Raw genomic sequence first — 19,493 nt, forward strand, 5'->3', positions numbered from 1 at the left:
AAAAACAAAACATCTGTAGCTGGGTCAGCTGAGTTTCCAGTGTAAACCCTTTTAAAATTCAAAGTTGAAAGGAAATAGACGTCTGAATTCCAACAATGATTAACTCTCTGTGTGTTGCTATAAAGATCATAATTTCAATATGCGCTACCGCGTCAGCCGTCTTGATATTAGTCTATTAAATATGTTGTGGTGTAAACTGAGAATGATTTGACACCGAAGCTACAACACTAGCCACAAAACCACACAGGTAACACGGCACAGATGCACATACAAAAGCACCATGAAGAGATCACATGACAGGAGGCAGGTGATAAACCTGAGAAACAAAACAAGTTATTAAATACACATAACAATAGCTATCATCCAGTTCGCATTATTGTACAAATCTGTTAACCAGTTCAAGAGATATAAATAATACTACCAACAAGAACAAATATAAAGAAAAGAATTTTCAGTATATTTGTTTAACAGGAGAGACACAATGAAATGATTTATGATGGAAAGATGCTAACACACACATGTAAGTCCATCTATGAATAGATGATGCATGGCCACACTGTATTTAATGAATATTAGTACTACGATTAGGTCAATCAAACATAACCGATTACACACAAGGAAAGGGAACACAAGCTAGTTTATATACCTTCATGAGTATAGCAACTTTCAACAGAGAGAGAGGAGGAGTATAGCAGACATTCAATCATCCAAATCACTGTGGTCAGGGACCAGAAGGATGTGGGGCCGACAGAGGATGCTGGGAAAGATATGCGGTTTTATCTACACCGATGTTTAGGAAAAAAATAATAAGACTTTTTAGGCAGTATTTACCCAATTCAGAATAAAACAATAGCAAAGGGGAATATGACTTTTTCAGATTGCCGAGGATATATCTTTGGAATAAGATTTTTTTGAAATAAAGAACAACGTGAAATTAAGTCTTTGCAGGCCAGTGGTCATTGCAGTTCTACAGGTTGAGGCCTCTGTGTTTTCATGCATCTCTACTCTCTTTGTGGCCATGCTTGATGTAGCTTTGTACATTTACTGGGATGAACGGAAGATCTACTTGGTAGGAAGCAGAGGATGAGATCGAGTGAGGGGTGAAGAATGGGGGAGGGGTGAAGGACAGAAGGCAGTTAGATCTGTGTACCTCTGCCAGGTCAGAAAAGAGGACTTGGCTGGCGCCTCGCCTCAGAACGTCCCAGTAACTCCGTGCCACAAACTCCTGACTGTCTTTTTTTAGCACCTGTAGGGGTGGTCAAGCAGGGCCAGGGTCAGTTCACTTCCACCTCAGGCACCTCAGGAAGCAAACTTCAGCTTTCTATGATCCTTCTATCAGGGCTCAGGGTGTACCAACAGAATGAAGATGACAGTTTTCTGATGTTTTTTGTTTTGTTTATAATGTACTGTATTGTACATTCCAATACAAAAATACAGATAATAAAACAGTATTGCATGGTACAATTTCTTATCAACATTATTCCACTAGCAGCTAGCTCTTCCTGAACTACTCAATATGGAAATCCATTCATTGAAGCTGTTCATAGCCTACAAACAAAGCTAAAATCATACACGTTCACATCCTATCATCAAAACAAACTAGCCTACATACTAATATCCATTTTTACTATTTGTTTCATTGTAAATTAACCCTATATACTGAAGTAAATAATGAATATAAATTCATAAGTGTTGAACACAACATGAATGACGGGATGGTCGGTGTAAATCAAAAAGCTCTTGTTTGCTCTACACGTATATGTACCACATATAAACAAATCAAAATGACTTAAAGACAAAAAAAAAACATTCAGTGGTGCGATTTAACACGACAATAAATAATACAGATTTAGGGTTAGCTGTAAAGCTGCGGTATTTTAAGCACCAAACTCCCCCTTTAGTTATCAAGCCTTTGTTCTGACTTAAATCATGTACAACTAATGGCTCTCTGAAACAAATCCACAATTCTTCCACCCAGAATTTTCTTAATTACTCCTACAGTTGTGGCTGAATATATTTCCATCCCTCACCGTGACGTCACTGGTTCACTTAGCGATGTCTCTGTCAAAGCCATCCATGGCGCTGAGCACCTGACCACCCACCTCATCTCCCTCTCAGGGGAGAACATAGCAGCAGCCACCTTAACATGACACTGTTAACTCCATCCACAACACCTGCCTCATTCTAAGAAGAGATAAGTGGATCATAACCTGAAGTTACTGGACAGTAGCATTAAGTTCCTCCTGATATTGATAGTTAAGTAGTTAATTCAAGCCTTACTTATGAGCATAATTTGTCAACAGAGTGGCGTTAATTATTACATGATCAAAAAGCCTGAATTGTATCAAAGAGAATAACATCACACTATATGATACTGCTTATGCTGTACAGTTAATTTCAGCTGAGGTTAATGAAATCTTATTCTGTTTTGGATGTCTGTTTCCCTCAGAGACAGAAATGCGAATCTGCACAGACAACAGCCCAGATCCACATCAATAAAAGTCTCTTGTACTCTCAAAACTCTCCTAACTAGAACAAACACACATGAATAAACTAACAGCTTGTGCCCTAAACAGTCCAAATTGTATTTAGACCTTCAGAGTGTCCCCAGCCATTTGAAACCCCATCCCTCTCTTTTTATAGGACTTCATTTTGGCTGACCTCTTAAATCTATTACTCCTCACCTGCCACCCCTCTCTCCATTCATCCAGCTCTCTTCCATCATCTCGCAATCAATCTCTTCTCTGAGCGGACAGATGGACACCATGCCCTTCTCTGCTGCTCTCCCTCTTTACATCCATCTATTGATTCACTCTTACGTCCCTTTAAGAAGCCTTCTGACGACATTTCACTGACAGGGGGAATGAGACTTTGTCAAAGACACAGGTCAGGACACAACAGTGGGTGACAGAACAAATGGAAATAAGCATCACCCCTTGAAACTAATCCAGTAAAAATTAAGGTTTAATTAAGGTTTAGGTTGCATAATTAATCAGCCCACCAGCAGGCTGCAAGACATAAGATCACTGAAGCTGCAATTTTCTTAAAAAACAAGCCAGCTATTCCTGTCTTCACAACTATTGATTACTTTTCCTTCTCTACCTGACCATAAAATTACAATTTATCATGACACTAAGCTACCTGTCTGCTGGCTGTAGCCTTATACCTACCATACAGACATGAGAATGACTGTCAAGAATATCCCAAAATGTACAATTTGTACAAATAGTAGTTTGCACACACTATTCCTTTATAATGTCTAATACTCAACTACAAGTGCATTTTCGAGTCTCATTGTAATTTCATCGCTTTAATAAAACTTCTAAGGAAACTACACAACTTCGAGAGAACCAAGAAGTTCTCTGGTCAACTTCTCATTCATTCTCGAACTATCACAACCCTAGAAGAGCAAAAAGAAGACTACTGGGGATGTGGTTCGGGATACATACGCTGTTCATGGGGGCAACCTGATATCCATACAGCTGCATACTCTAACACACAGAGAGAGACATGAGGAAGAGAGAGAAAGAAGAGGACAGAGCATGCAGTCAGAGAGGAGGGAGGAGAGAAGATAAAAGACATGTTAGTACATGCAAGGAAAGAGGCCGTGGATACACAATCTGCATCAGGCTGTGTGTAAAGGTGTGATTTTCAACACGTTTATGATTCCGCTTTAGAACACACATTTGTTGGGTAAAATCTTTCTTCTTTTTTTTTTGTCAATACACTCAAACATCATTCGTCAATCTTTAATTTATTTTTTTTCTATTTATTTTTCATTTTTAAATTTGAAATTTTAAGATTGGAAATCAACTGGATTCCAATGTAAAAAAAATCTTTTTTTTTCTCATGGAAAATCACTGATGCTCGAAAAGTGTGAATAAGTAATAACTTTCTTCTTTCTTTTTTTTACATAGGTCCCTTTGAAGTTTGTGGCAATTCAGGCAATCTTTTACAACTGTGATAATCAAACATTACCCGGATAACTTATTGATTAGATCTGATTCTAAACATCAGCTTGATGGATTATTAATAGCACCTGAAAACCTTTAATAGCAGTTAAATCCTCAAAAAAACAACATAAAACTATTAATGGGTGCATTTAATTCAAAGGAAGATGTTGTTCCAAGAACTTAAATCACAGAAGCGTTGAAAAGGACAAACTTTTTTTTTTAAGAGTTTATCCAATTTACCAAGTACACAGTACAGAGATATCACATTATAAGGAAGGCAGCGTGCATGGTGACATAATCACGGTGAAATGATAGTTTTCATCTCTAACATTTAACTTGAATGATGATGATGATGATGATGATGATGATGATAATGATGATGATGATGTGGGATTTTCAATACATCCACATGTAGTTTTACACAGCCCTCATCTTGCACCTTCATCATTCCAACACAAGAGGCACTATATCAGATTACATTGATGGATGCATTGAAATGAGGCTAGAAGGGATCACCTTCGTCTGAAATTCAGAAGTCAGAAACTTTATAGAAATGTCTGATGTTCACCGTCTGGATGTGTTTAATTGTGTCGATACGTAAGTTCCAATAAAGCAACAGATTTTGGATCTTTACACTGCACGTTTACCCCACTGATGATAGACGCCCTAGTGATGCACAAATCTACTCCTGATAGCCCATGGTTGCTGTGCTGCTGGTGTAACAGGAGTGGAAAAATTACTCACATCCCAAAAAAAATGTATGCATCCTCAAATAATCGCTTTTATCTACTTTCTTACCAACTGTGCTGACTTCTCAGCATCCCCTTTCCTCCCTTTCTTCTCATTTTTCTTTCGAAAGATCTCCTGAAGCTGTAAAAAGGGAAAGAATCAAGATCTCATTAATGATTCAAAATCAAATTCAAAACTGTGCACACAGCTTTAATGCTTGAGCTTGATAATAAGGATTTCCGGATTGCAGAGGGAACGTTAAATGCCACTTGGGTTTAGTACAGTATGCAACTCACTTGCCTGATCAGGAAAGTTGTATCAACATGCTCTTTGACGTGTGTGTTCTTTCAAACCTTCAAAATCAGTCCTCTTCCTTCCTTCCTTCCTTCCTTCCTTCCTTCCTTCCGACCGCTCTGATTTTTTTAGCTTTGTAGATTTAGGTCATTTACATATTTTTCACTTCAATTGACAATGCTGATTAGTAGTTTCTGAATAAAAACATCTGCATAAATTTCAAGTTTATCTCTTAAACTAGGTGCTATTTGTCTCCATACATGATATGAATGGCTTCTCACAACGGCATGTGATCTGCCGGTGATCTGATTAGTGATATACTTGGTAATTTTTTATTTTCAGATCAATGGAAACATTGATGATCACATTCCATCAAATTATGTTGAGACTGGATGGATTTTCCTTCAGTGCTAGCGACTCACCACCAAGAACTCCCTCTTGTCCACCATCTGGTTGCCGTCTGCATCAAACATATTGAAAGCAATCTTGAAGCCAGCATGAGGCTCTGGAGAGCAGAGAGGAGAGCACATAGGGTGAGCATGTGCATCTGTGAGTGAGTGTGTGTGTGTGTGTGTGTGTGTGTGTGTGTGTGTGTGTGTGTGTGTGTGTGTGTGTATGTGTGTGTGTGTGTGTGTCTGTTAAGAGGAAATTTCAAATCCAGAAATAGCAGCAGAAGTGGCATGTAATCAGGAGGGAGAAGGGTGAGGTGGATAAATGGACTATGAGCTCTTTGGATTAAGAAGTACCTACGCTTGTCGTTAATCCTGTTATTAATGTAAAAACAACTGTTTTAATCTTATCTGTAATGTGTGAAAGTGAATTTCATTTCAAAGAAAGAATTGCAAAGAAGACTGATCATGGAACTACACACATCAACAAAACATTCCCTTCTCAATCAGGAAGATCAAATTAATGAGACAAACCTACCCGCTATCCGTTTCCTGAATAGATTTTGTCATAACTAATTGCTGCCCACTTGTTTGATATGAACCTATTGTGTTGATATTTTTATTCTTAACTATTCCTTTTTCAGTTGAGCTTAACAGCACATACTTGGATTTAACTATCATAAAGATAAGACAAAAAAAATACTTCAAATCCTAAATCTCTGTGTAGTGCAGTAAACACCTGTTTCTCAGGGAGCAGAAAAACACATAATTACACATGTTAAATAATATTTTTTTTAAATTGGTTGACTGTTTGGAGGGGGTATTGGGCAGGGTTTTTAAAATTATGGGAACATTTCTGCTTACATAATTACTTTCAATATGAAGTAGCTAGTTAAACACAGACTACACAATTACCACAGCATGATGATGCGATGCTGGTTTATAGAGCGGCAACAACTACAGCATGATGTCGCCCCTACGTTAGTATTACAGTGCTCTGTGACAGAAAGTGTCATAAACATAAAAGTGTTGCCATCTAGAATGCAGTGTACCGGTGTTCCAGACATTCCCATCTAGAACGTTCTGTTCCCATTCCATTACTGTGTACTTATACACAAACAGCGACGTTTAATAGGGTACAATATTCATGACAATAGTAAATAAAGCAATTTTTCTTTTTTTATGGCTCTAACCCAAGGGGGAGGAAACACCACCAGATTTGTGTCAAACCTGCTTCTTATTGAGTTCTGGGTGGCCTGTTTATAGCTCATGGCATACTTTCACTAACTTTGTTCTCCCAAAACAAGCATACACAAGGTAGCAGTGAGGGAACCAGGGAGAGATAGAATAGGAAAATAGAAGATGAGGTTAAGTGATGGAGGATGAGTGGAAACCCTGATTCAACTCACTTGTCAGGATGCAGAGCAGGAACAGGTACTCTGTGTATGAGATGATGCCTAGAAATGAGATGGAGAGAGTTAAAGAAAAGGTCACATTCAACACACACACACACACACACACACACACACACACACACACACACACACACAATGTTTACAGATGATCAAAGACCACAGGCCTCCTGAGACACTCACACACACACTCACAGTAACACACATAATCCTTCCTTTCAAGAAGATAACATCTTAAAATGTGTCTCTTCAAGCTGAGCTGCCAAAAGCCATTTGGCCACACACCGTTTCTTATTATACACCCAAAGTGTCCAAAGTAAAGACAGAGGCCAGTGTGTGTGTGTGTGTGTGTGTGTGTGTGTGTGTGTGTGTGTGTGTGTGTGTGTGTGTTTGGATAAGCATGTGAAAAATGTTTCAGGAGGTGATCCCTTCTAGCCTCAGGCCCATTTAGGAATCTTTTTCGCTTTCTGTCTGATGGTTGAGATAGTTCTGGGTGACTCGCTTGAGTGTTTCGGGAGACTGATTTCCCATGTGTGCGTTGGTGAAATTGACACCAGCTAGAGCCAGCGTGAGGATTGTGTTTCATGATGCTTGACTACTTTTTGTAAAAAAAAAAATTTTTAAAAAGCCGGTTAGGAACTGAATTCCCTTTTTTTCCTCTGTGTAGCCTGAGATTTTGCCACAAGAGATGCACGCTGAAATTTCTCAAGCTTCTAAAATCATTTCTTAATGTTTACATTCACATACTTTCAGTGATATATGACTGAAACAGGTGGGGAACTGCAAATAGTAACTATTATGGGAGAGAAACTTAAAAAAGAAATTGAATAAAATAATAGTTTGATTATATGAGGTACACCCTTCTAGTTTAATTGAAATATTCATCATCATAGACACAAGTTAAGAGGTCATTAAAAAGTCATAAAACTCCATCATACATTTTTTAATAACACGTGTATTGTAGTTGCAAGACATCCATCATTTGCGTATGACGCATTAGAAATATAGCACAAATGTAATACAGTTTGTATTTGGACTCACCAAGATATGGGATTGTAAGTAATATATAAGACTTCTACAGAGGGAAAAGAGAAACTCATTATGTCATACCAGGTTCATTAAAAACATCTCCGAATACTGCGGTAGAAATCTTAAAGTACTCAGTGCCTAATACATCATTATTATGCCTGGTTACTGAGTAACCCATTGTCAACAGTTACACGGTGAAGTCCCATAAACACACACTCACACACACACTCAGCTATGCTCAGGCAACACGGTGCATTCCATTGTCTCACATGGAAATATGAAGCCATTCCAAGGATTTTAACTGTCCTTACTCATCATGGCAATGGAAAAGAGAGCATGTCCTGACATCAGCGTTCGAGAACAAACACACACACACACACACACACACACACACACACACATCCTTGTACTTATATCTATGTGAGGACTTCCATCGACGTAATACATTCCCTAGCCCCTCACCCTAAACCTACCATCTCAACTGACTGCCTGACCCTAACCTTGACCCTAATCCTCTCCTGAACCTAATTCTAACTTCGACCCTTAAACCAAGTCTTGACCTTCAAACAGCCCTTTGAAGAAGTGAGGACCGGCTAAAATGTCCTCACTTTCCAAAAATGTCCTCACTCTGTTGGTTAAATACGTATTCTAGTCCTCAATATGTAGCAAGTACAAGAACACACACACACCGCTTTGCAGATTTGTATATGTATCTTTGTAAGAACAATGCCTTCTCTAACCACGTGGTTTCCCCTGAATCATTAACTCAATCCACAATATCAAACTAAAATGGGTCTAAAACTTAGTCTAAACTTAAATCTGAAACTAGAATTAAATGTATGCAGTGTGGACTTTAGAAAAGACTTTGATGAAAAGCTTGTGAGGGTATTTTTTTTGTAAAATAGAACAAATCATTATGTTGACTCATACGATTATAGCAAATAGTTATCAGTGAAAAATATGAAGCCTTTTATCTGGACATAATTATTACAGAGGAAAAAAGACTGGTCCTGTTAAAATATCAATATATATGAGTCTTTCCTTTCCATGAAAACCTCAGTTCACAATCAATGCAGTTGTTCTTGTTGCATGTCCTCCTCTACTTTACCTGCTTTCCTCTTATTTAGTTTATATACAATTTCCAACTCCTCTTGAACATTCATTTTTTTCCATTCTCCGTCCATGTTTCTGTCCTTTTTCATTTCTGATCCTCCTTCCTCATTTTCGTCATCTCTTTTTCATTTCCTAGCATTTTTTACGTTTGTTCCCCTCAGCAAGTCTATGATGAAAAACGAAGAAAGCAGTGCTCCGGGACTCTGCTCCCTAAACACACCACACACTCACACACACGATACAAAATGATGAACATACTTATATTATTATACAGCGGAGCAAAAGAGGGGCTGGATCAAACAGAGTGTTATATTTAGCATCCCCCAGTTTACATGTGTATTAGGAGTCAACCCCGGAGTGTGTGAGTCCTATACTCTTGAAGCAAATGCTTTAATTAGGGAAGCCTCGCTCCCTTGCTGCTGCTGTATAATTATTTGTTCTGTTCTCATGTGCATTGAGAGGAGAGTAGAGGAGAGGAGAGGAGAGGAGAGGAGAGAGGAGAGAGGAGAGAGGAAAGAGGAGAGGAGAGGAAAGAGGAGAGGAGAGGAGAGGAGAGGAGAGGAGAGGAGAGGATTTATTTTTAGATTGTTCAGCAGGTTGTTTGGCTGTAAGGAGGGACAGCATGCTCCGAGCCTGGATTAGAGACACCTACAGTGACACACAAACACACACCCAAGCTCGCAAGTGTTTTATTCAGTGACATATCAGCAGGTCAGCCATGAATGCAAACAATATATAAAAATCAATGTTGTAAAAAAAGTAGTATCTCAAATTTCTCCCTCAATTATTCCAACAGAAAGTTCAGTCTATTCTCAAATTAAAGTTCATATATTTAGTATATTTACAAAGCAAATAAAACTGTGGCCCGGTAACAATAAGCCTCACTCAGCTGACATTCACTGATCTTGACTCTATCTACCACTTACCAACTCTGATAACGTTACAGTGAACCTCTTACAATGATTCTTCAAGTGTGCACTTTTGAAGTGAGCGCAAAGGTGCTCAATGTGCCTTTCTGCTGTTTCTCACAGGTGTGGGTGAGTAAATTTGGTTCCATATTTTTTAAGTGAATTTTCACCAAACTGTGGATAAGTCACTAAAAGAGTAAATACAGATTCGATGTGGAACGTGACTGCAACAGTCCAGAGCGACTAAAATATGCTACCCAATGCTGCCAGAAGATGGCGGTATGAAAAACATAACGCATGGTTGTGACGGCAAAAAACAGAGTAGAGGAAGAGGAGCTGCCTGTCATTGAAGAGTGAGGTCCTGAAGAATTACCTTCAGTTCGACAAGTTATAAAGTAAAATACCAAATATCGCCAACGTTGCTGTTTGTAGACAAAGGCAAACTAGCTGGTGGAAACAGCTGATCAGTCACATGAGTTTAAGATTTGCTATGTGAGAGTAAATTCACTCAAGGGTTTTTCATCTCTCATTGTTGCAAATGCCTCCTGAAAAGAGGCAAAATCCAACTAAAGAAAGCAAAAAAACCTTTTTGCAAAATTTGGGGAAACTTTTGAAAGCGATACTTCAGAGTAAATTGACGGAAACTCAACCAGTGTGTGTGTGTGTGTGTGTGTGTGTGTGTGTGTGTGTGTGTGTGTGTGTGTGTGTGTGTGTGTGTGAGTGAGAGAGAGTTTGCGTGTCTGTGTGTTGTGTTTTCACCTCGTTCTCTCAGGTTGCGGAACAGTTTGGATGATCCTCTCCACACAGGGGGTGTGTCTGATAGAATCTTCTCCAGCTCCTAAACAAAGAGGTAAGTGAAGGGCAGGCAGACAAATTCTTGTAAACCACCTAGACTACGAGCAAATACAACAATGCTGTCTTTCAGCTGGTTTTAGGACTCATTACTCTGCCGCTCCATGGCATCAAGACAGGAGAAAGCAAAAGCATCAAGGGCTCAATCCAGTAAACTGTGACAGCAATTATTTTCTGAATTTTCTGAATTAATGGTATCACTAACAAAGCACTAGCACTACTGAAGCAAGGTCGCTGCCTCTTATGTGGAATCCAGAACGGAGGCCTGGAGTATGTGACAACCTTCTCACTTTAAATGCAATGACTATGGTAGAACGATCATATGGAGTGTATGCACTAATGCCACATGTGCAACCTTTTACATTTGCATAAAGAACATTTTCAACAAGCCTGGCAGAACTCATGATTCAGACTTTGTAGTGTATACAAAAGCTGAAGCAGATGTAAAAATGCAACAGATGCCTGCAACATGGAGGAGCAGAAGAAAGAAGCATTTAGAGTGTGTCTCCCACCTGTTTGGTCAGGGACCTCCAGGGCCTCTTGTCTGCCAGGGAATGAGACAAAAGAGGAGGGTAAAAAGAAAAGGAAAGAGGAGAAGAGAGTTTGGGTGGGCTCAGTCAGATAGCATCTGTATTATCTAGAAATGGGTCTTAATGTGCCGGGTACAGTCACAACACACACACACACACACACACACACACACACACACACACACACACACACACACACACACACACACACACACACACTGTAAATACACTGTCATCATCACAGCCCCATTTGTACTGTCTAAAGTGCCTCGTGCTCGTCTTTGTAGTATGTGGAATGTCCCCGTAAAAGCACATACTACTTTTGTTCTGTTTTATACAACAAAGTTCATCTAATTCAACTTCAAAGGGGGCATTAGAGGATGTCGGCTGCTGAGAGGGTATGCGCGGCTGTATCATATGTCAGTGAGCCCGGCTTGATGTAAACACGCTCATACAGGTGCACAGTTTGCACGCAATACAATTACATGCCAACAGAAGAAAGCAATAATAGCTTATTTTGGTTGGATGAGTGGCTGAAAAACTTTGTGATGAACTCAACACAACTCGTGAACACATAAAGGAAATATTGTCTGGTTTAGATATTTACTGGGAGTAAGAACGTGTAAATGTGAGCAAATGGAATGTGGACAAGTCCAGGAGTGTGTGTGTGTGTGTGTGTGTGTGTGTGTGTGTGTGTGTGTGTGTGTGTGTCTGACTAACATTAACCTCAGACTAAACAATAGCAGTAAAGCCATCTGCTTTGAGGCTGGCTGGCCAGGACTAATCTGTTACGAGTCTGGCAGCAGGCTGATAGCAACAGCAGAGACTTGTTTAAACTCAGCATTTTGAAGTGTATAAAAACATGGCCTCGGCACATGCCCGCCCCCCAAAAAAACTATGCCTGGTACTGACATCATTCATACCCACGATAATGCATAACAAAGTGAGAAGTAAAAAGCATTTCCATCAAACATGTAGGTCTACTAAAAACTTAGAAACAAATAAATAAATAAAACGATAAGGAAGCTATTTGTACTGCAACATTAGGATTGAGATATGACAATAATACAAATAGAATTCAAAGTCAAACTGAACTACATGCATGGTCATATAATAAAATGGCTATGACCACTGACATTGTTTACTCTGAGGTAAGGTGTTCTTTAAAGGCCTTTGTCCCAACAAAAGGTTGAATTATTTATTTAGAACAAAAAAAACAACTCGTGCTTTGATACATACTCCTGGGTTCACTCATGGTGACTGACTCGATGAAGTTCTGAGGTGTCATGAACACCTGCCCCTCATACTCCACAGAGCTGAACATGCGGAAACGATGCTCGTGGGATGACATGTACACGTCTCCATCCTCAAAGTCAAAGGTACGTGCCTGCAAAATGCAAACAAAATAAATAAATAAGATATACCATCCATTTTCTTCCGCTTATTCTTGTTAAGGGTTGTGGGGGGGCTGGAGCCTATCCCAGCGGCTACGGGCGAGAGGTGGGGTTCACCCTGGACAGGTCACCAGTCCATCACAGGGCCAACACATAGAGACAGACAACCATTCACACTCACAGTCACACCTACAGTCAATTTAGAATATCAATCAGCCTCGTCCTCTCTTGATGTCTTTGGACTGTGGGAGGAAGCTGGAGTACCAGAGAGAACCCACACAGGAACAGGGAGAACATGCAGACTCCACACAGAAAGATCCTGTGCTCGAGCAGGGACTCGAACCTGGAAACTTCTTGCTGTGAGGCAACAGTGGTGACCACTGCACCACCGTGCCCTCAAAATAAAATACACCTCTTAGGACTTTGATGCATATTTTTAGGGTGCAGCCATGCAGTCAATTCAATATCAAAATTTACATTAAGATGGGCTGTAAACAACAAAATACTTTAGTCATTTGATTTTTACACACCGCCAACATTCTAAACTGAATGATTTGGCTGTTTTTGAGCTATAATTGAGACGTCAAATACATAGTTTTACTGTTTAAGCAAGTTTCAGAGCACAGAACAGCAACCACACAGTGACATGTGGTAAATTTCCAAAGTAATATTCGTTTGACTGCACCAGCTGTCACGGTTTTTAATGCAGAGACCTCTGTACAGAGTTCAGACAGCAGAATGTAAACTGTATGCTCCTTTCCCTGCTTTTGAACCTCTATAATGAGGAGATCCATCTATTCTTGGCACAAACCTCCTCCACTGAGCTCTCTGAAATTATAAATAGAGTCAGCACCTCGGGTGCAGTACAATAACATTAGAATAAGGGCACACATGAACATACACAAAATACTTTGTCACAACTTTCCCCATGATTACTCTCGCTCTTTTTCTCTCTCTCTGTCACACACACACACGCGCGCACACGCACGCACACGCACGCACGCACGCACGCACACACACACACACACACACACACACACACACATACTTTCTCTCACTCTATGAGCACCCAGAACTTCAACTTGATTAGCTGCAGCAAATGAAGTTGCTACGCCAACAGATTGTGCTGTGTGAAGCGATGTAATTAGCAGAGAGGTTTCCAAATTTAAACCTGTTTGGCCGCAGGACCCAGCTCACTGAGTCTTCTGCTCGGCTAACATGCTAATGAGCATACAGTTTCATTCATAAAGCTTTGATGCTGCCATCACTGAGGGAGCGTTTGAAGGCATGAATAGGAGATGAGGGTGCTGCTTCACGGAAATGCAGCGTTATCAAGTGTAAGGGGAGACACGACCGCGGCTTTGACTCTCACAAATGAATGGAGTTCACAAAGTTTTTGCAGAGGCAGCCATGTTCACATGCCATGCTGCACATGTTCTTTTGCAGTTTTACAGTAAATGGCATGAAGCCACAGTCAAACTTGCTCCTGTTGCCTAGTCTTGTTCCTGTGACTGCACAGTTGATGTCCTCAGGTGTTCTCCCTTCAGACGGCCTCATGTTCTCCACTCACATCTGGCAGCTCTTCAGTAAATCCTCTCTGTTTTCTCAGTGCTAAACAGTGTTCCACCTGTATTCCAATACAAGCAGGCCAGCTGAGGCCACATGTCGCCCTGCCCAAAAAGTTCAAAGAGACTGCTCAAACTATCACTCTTCTCAGCTGACATAAGATCCAGTACCGACAAATTCCAACATGCCAAGAGGGAATTGCTTCAATTCTTGTGAGCTATGTCTTTTGTTGTTTTGTTCAACAACAAAAAATTCAGTAAGGTGTTTCCCTACTTCATTGTGTGAAGGGCTGCAAATTGCCTTCCTTGGCTTTCCCAGTCCGAAAATTCTTTCAGCGAGGACACGGCTGCCAGTTGCTGCACGTTTCCAATGGTGTCCTATGTCCCATGAGGCCAGTCCAACATTACACTTCTGGTGCTGGGCCCATGTCTCCTCAGTAATCCCTATCAGATTTGTAAAGGCCTATCAGCCAGGATTTCAAGCTTAAATACCTGGATATATGTTGTTGCCTTTGCCACTTCTGATTCTTCATCTGTCAGTCAAAACCAAGTGTTATAAATCAGTGGATTCAGGGGGATGCAAAGTCAAATGAACACTTACACTGCCTTTGTTTAAATCGCTCATCATGAATACAGTGTTTTTGAAGGCCCTTTTGGTGATAAGCTGTTAGTTTTTAGACCTAATCTACCAGAAGTCCTTTCTAACCCAAACAGTATCAACTGTATAACTTCGCCGATGTCCTGTTAAGTCAGACAATGGAGGACAAGTTAATCATTTTTTATTCCTCCAGTCCAGTGTTTGTGCACCAAAGCTGATACGTTTAACTTCGGAGCTAGCGCTACATTTAGCGGTGATTTGGACACATGGGTGCAAGGTTAGCAGTCACCCTGGAGCTGCTGTCAGCGGGGATTGTGAGTGCTGTCTGCTTGGGCGACAGAAGCTTGGAGCCAGGTGCCCATCCTGATCACTGATGTTGCACCACTGAAAATACTCTTGTTTTAGTCTTTACAGGGGCAAATCATGTTGAGTTTTGTCACTGGCTCAAATATCTCAGATATGATTAACATGAGAAGTTGTCAGAGATGTGAGCTCTTGTAAGCTAAGCTAACTAGCATAACATGTACAGAGATTTAATGTGGAAGAGTTAACACCTTTATTCAAGCTAAAAATGTGTTTGAAATATCCATTAACAGCAGTCACACAACAGCAGCAGCATGCTTTTGTGTACTCCAACTTCTGAGGGGCAACCAAACATAAATGATCCAAACTCAACAAAACAAGTCAGTTGTTTCACTACAAATCCTATTAAAATAGTGAGGTACGATGCTAATTCTCAAAATGACAAATTTCAGCATTTTATACTTAACCCCTTGTATCAACACAACCACACTATACTGCTTTAATTTAGGTGCACATATAAATCCCTCTGTAACTGCATATTTGTAGTGCATATTAATAATTCCATATTAATTCCAATATATTTACACTCTCTGCCATTGCAGGTCTCTCACCTTCATCCATATAATGTAAAATTCAAAAATTAATCCTTACTATAATAATGTCAGAATGTATTCAAATTTCTTATTCTGTATCATCTTTGCACAATTTTCCTCATGTTCTAGACTTAATAGATCATTTCCACACACATGCATTTATTATCCATCCATCCATCCAATTTCTTCCGCTTATCCTGTTAAGGGTCGTGGGGGGTGGGGGGGGGGTGGGCTGGAGCCTATCCCAGCAGCTTTCAGGTGAGAGGCTGGGTTCACCGTGGACAGGCCACCAGTCCATCACAGGGCCAACACATAGAGACAGACAACCATTCACACTCACAGTCACACCTACAGTCAATTTAGAGTATCAATCAGCCTCGTCCTCTCTTGATGTCTTTGGACTGTGGGAGGAAGCTGGAGTACCAGAGAGAACCCACACAGGAACAGGGAGAACATGCAGACTCCACACAGAAAGATCCTGTGATGGAGCCGGGACTTGAACCTGGAACCTTCTTGCTGTGAGGTGACAGTGCTGACCACTGCACCAACGTACTGCCTCTATAGTAGTTTTAAAGTTTATTTACTCTTGTTCTACTGCATGTGTTTCTATTCTGTGTAAATAATTGGAGAGCAAAGGATTTCATGTACGTGTACTCCTGCCTCTTTCTGTCACATACATGAAGGAAGGGGAACGGCAAAAAATACATTCTCCTGATATGTCAGTTATTTCAAATTAGGGATGCATGATAATATTTGCTCTTCGTTAGCATAAGCAGATCTATCTTTTTATTTTAGAGTGAATAAATCCGGCCGATGGCCAACATTTATAACAACTAATTTTTGCTCATCACTTCCTTGCTCAGTGTCAGTAATGAGAAAACAACAATAAATGTATCATTTATGGGCTTTTGCTTTGGAAATATTAAGAAAAAAATATTCTTTCCAATTCAAAATATTTAGATGTGTGTTTTTAGTATGTAAAAGATGTCAATATCATGGACACGTCTCTCATACAGATAATATCAACATTGATAACTGTGCGCTTTTGGCCAAAATCAGTTGTGTAATATTAGCATATTGGTTGTAAAGACAAAAAATCTAAAATCTTGTTTCTGTATTTCAATTAAGTAGGTAACTAACTGTTTGGACAATTAATGTGTTCATCAACTCGTTTCAGCTCTAATAGGCTCAGTTGAGGGGAACTTAAAGTGTTCTGTTTTTCTTTTAAAACTACAGTTTTATGTTACTTCTACTTCTTTAAACGGTGTTCCTGAATTTAAAATCAGGCTATCTGAAACCTATTTTGAATGACAGTTACACCCTGGGAGGATTTTCATTTCAGCACCAGCTCGAGCGGAGAGCGCCATTCCGGTCTGTGCGCGCGCACATCGTCCTAGCAGCCAAAACAGTGAGCGAACTGTTTCCACTGGGCGTGCTGGGCATGAATGACACAGTTTATCCGCCCAAGAGGAAAACATATTACTGCCAGCACCCGCCACAGAGCACAAGTAGGTTCGCCTAAATGGCTGGAACCCCCCTCCCCCCTCCCCGCTCCTCCTCTCTCTCTCTCCCAGAGGTCGTCTGGCTGCCACAGAGTCTCGAAGGCCCCTATGTCAACAATGAGGAGGACAATGTAAATGCTGCTTCCGAGTAACAACGTCGCGACGTGTCACCTACAGCCTCCATGTTGTCAATAACAGCGTTGGAATCACCCACCTTCTCCTTGGCCTCAACGGTGGGGATGGAGGGCACCAGCCCGCTGATGCTGCGTCCACTCATCCTCTTCCAGCCTCTGCGGCTCGTCATATCGTTGTAGAAGTAGAGTGCCACGGCGCCGCCGGTTGCAAGACACATCCCGAAAGTCAAACATCTCCGTGTCCTTCCTCCAGTGACCCCCTGACGACCGACAAACTCGTTTCTCGCCGCCGAGCTCAGGTTTAGTTTGCCAACCAGCGCTGTCACTCTGCGGAGAGCGGCCATTGCTGCTGTTCCTGCTCCTGCTGCTGGGATTGTAACTTTGCGGGCAGCTGAAACTATCGCGTGCCCTAGTTTTCATCGCGAGATTTGCGGTGACACCTCAGTTGATGCTGAAGCTGAGAGTCCGACAGAGTGGGCAAGATGTGATGCAGCACTGAATGGAAATACGGGACCAGGGGGAGAAATTAACAAGGATGGGATCGGTTTACGCAACCAATCAACTGGCAGAAGTTCTGATATATAACAAATTCACAGCACATTTATATAAATTAGCACTGTAAAATGACAAACTCAGAGTGTATGTTGAACCGCACGCTTTTTTTAATCAAAAGTAGGATATTCTTCAACAACCAGGTAAAAATGTCTGAGCTATTTCTCTGGCATATGATACTGATTTTACAGTGCAACCAATAATTTCATGACTGGTGGATATGAGGCAAAAAAAAAATTGTAAGCTATTCTTATATCTAATAAGACATTGTTCTGAAAAACTTCATCAAATAGCTCATATGGTAAAAGTACAAGGGAAACTCCTCACAGCTGCAACACGTTCGGGTAAATATATACCACTACAAAGGCCTACTCTAGCAAGGGAAGCTGGCGAGCTGACAGCATGCTGTGAAACAAAATCTATGTCAAATCACTTTCAAAAGCAAATATATTTGTCATATCTTGGAATGAAAAGTGAGTCTTCACATTGAAATCAACATGAAAGACATCTCAGGTTACACAGGAAAACTGAAACTTACCAATGATGTCAAGAGGAGGAACGGAGTTAAGGGTAACTACCTAACAAATATCAAAGATGATATCTCCGTTAAGGGTTTACATGAACGAATCTGTTAACATGATGGGGCTTTTCTGTTAACTTTGAAGCTGAGAGAATAAAGGAGGTAAGACTGAAGAAGGGCCTGTCACCTGTTCACACATGAAACAGTGTATCGCTCCATTTAGCCAAAACTCGACACCTCTTAATAGAAAAAATATTCCTTTTATATGTTAAATTTAGCTTTTATTTTCTGCAGTTTACTCGCATGTTAGCAAGATTAGCAGGATTACTATTCATTACAACAGGTTCCCTAGCATAATAGCTATGGAGTGTTTAATAATGCATGTAAAAATTACAATCATGCTGTAAAAACGTACTCGCGTACACTGATTATAGGCTGAGAAGTCCAGCTTGCCTTATACTGCGTTCCCTCTTCTGTTACATTGAATCTGATATTTTTAAGGATCAAATGTGAGTCCAAAACTGAGAAAAAATGAATCCAGGACACCAACAGTTTGTCTAAAAGGAGATAAAAGTATTTGCAGCAGTTGATTATAGTGCTCCAGAAAAAGAGGGTGACGGTGGAGGGCAAATAGGGGAATATTTGTGTTGTCTAAATTGCACGACTGAAATTATGAATCCTTCTTTGCGGGACCTCCAGAGTTCTGCCAGATCAACTTGCATTAATAACCTCTAGGCTACTTATTCAGTTATTCCATTATCCAGGCATTCGATTAGTAATTTCTTTGTGTGCATGTGGGTGTGTGCAGGTCGCAGGGGGGGACAAGGAGGGGGTATAACCCCGGGGGCCTCCTCCCACATACACAGAGACGGTGGCTACATGGTTGGTTTCATTCTCTGCCCCACGTCACAAACAAAGAAGTAAACCAAAAGAAATCAGATCTAAAAGAAACCCATGTGACCATGGGAACAGCTCGCTTGCTCCTTGTAAGTGTGTGTGGTAATGTGCCATTGTAGTTGACATCTTCATTGTGGGTGGGTCGATATTCAATACATCAGGATCTGATCAGCCTGGAGGCGATTCCAATCGATCCTGTCTCCTTTGGAGAAAAAAAAGTTCCTCT

The 19,493-nt window shown here is 40.6% G+C and overlaps 1 protein-coding gene across 3 annotated transcripts in view; it reads right to left on the reverse strand.

Moving 5' to 3' along the window:
- micu3a (mitochondrial calcium uptake 3a) overlaps positions 1–17,684 on the reverse strand; it is a 28,940-nt gene extending 11,256 nt beyond the window's left edge. For 2 of the 3 annotated variants that reach the window (XM_086211046.1, XM_086211047.1), the window contains exons 1-9: positions 17,379–17,684; positions 12,449–12,596; positions 11,192–11,223; positions 10,587–10,665; positions 6,775–6,822; positions 5,399–5,481; positions 4,752–4,823; positions 3,450–3,491; positions 1,151–1,246 (exon numbers count right to left, since the gene is read on the reverse strand). In XM_086211046.1, coding sequence (XP_086067172.1) covers positions 1,151–1,246; positions 3,450–3,491; positions 4,752–4,823; positions 5,399–5,481; positions 6,775–6,822; positions 10,587–10,665; positions 11,192–11,223; positions 12,449–12,596; positions 17,379–17,642 — 864 coding nt within the window. In that variant the 5' untranslated portion in view covers positions 17,643–17,684. The remainder of the gene's footprint in view (positions 1–1,150; positions 1,247–3,449; positions 3,492–4,751; positions 4,824–5,398; positions 5,482–6,774; positions 6,823–10,586; positions 10,666–11,191; positions 11,224–12,448; positions 12,597–17,378) is intronic. The other variant, XM_086211048.1, reaches the window with a different exon arrangement.
- Positions 17,685–19,493: the final 1,809 nt, after the last annotated feature.

This window comes from Aulostomus chinensis, chromosome 8 (assembly GCF_037954235.1).
Source record: "Aulostomus chinensis isolate RoL2024-O1b breed Wild chromosome 8, RoL_Achi_v1.0, whole genome shotgun sequence".
Lineage (NCBI taxonomy): Eukaryota > Metazoa > Chordata > Actinopteri > Syngnathiformes > Aulostomidae > Aulostomus > Aulostomus chinensis.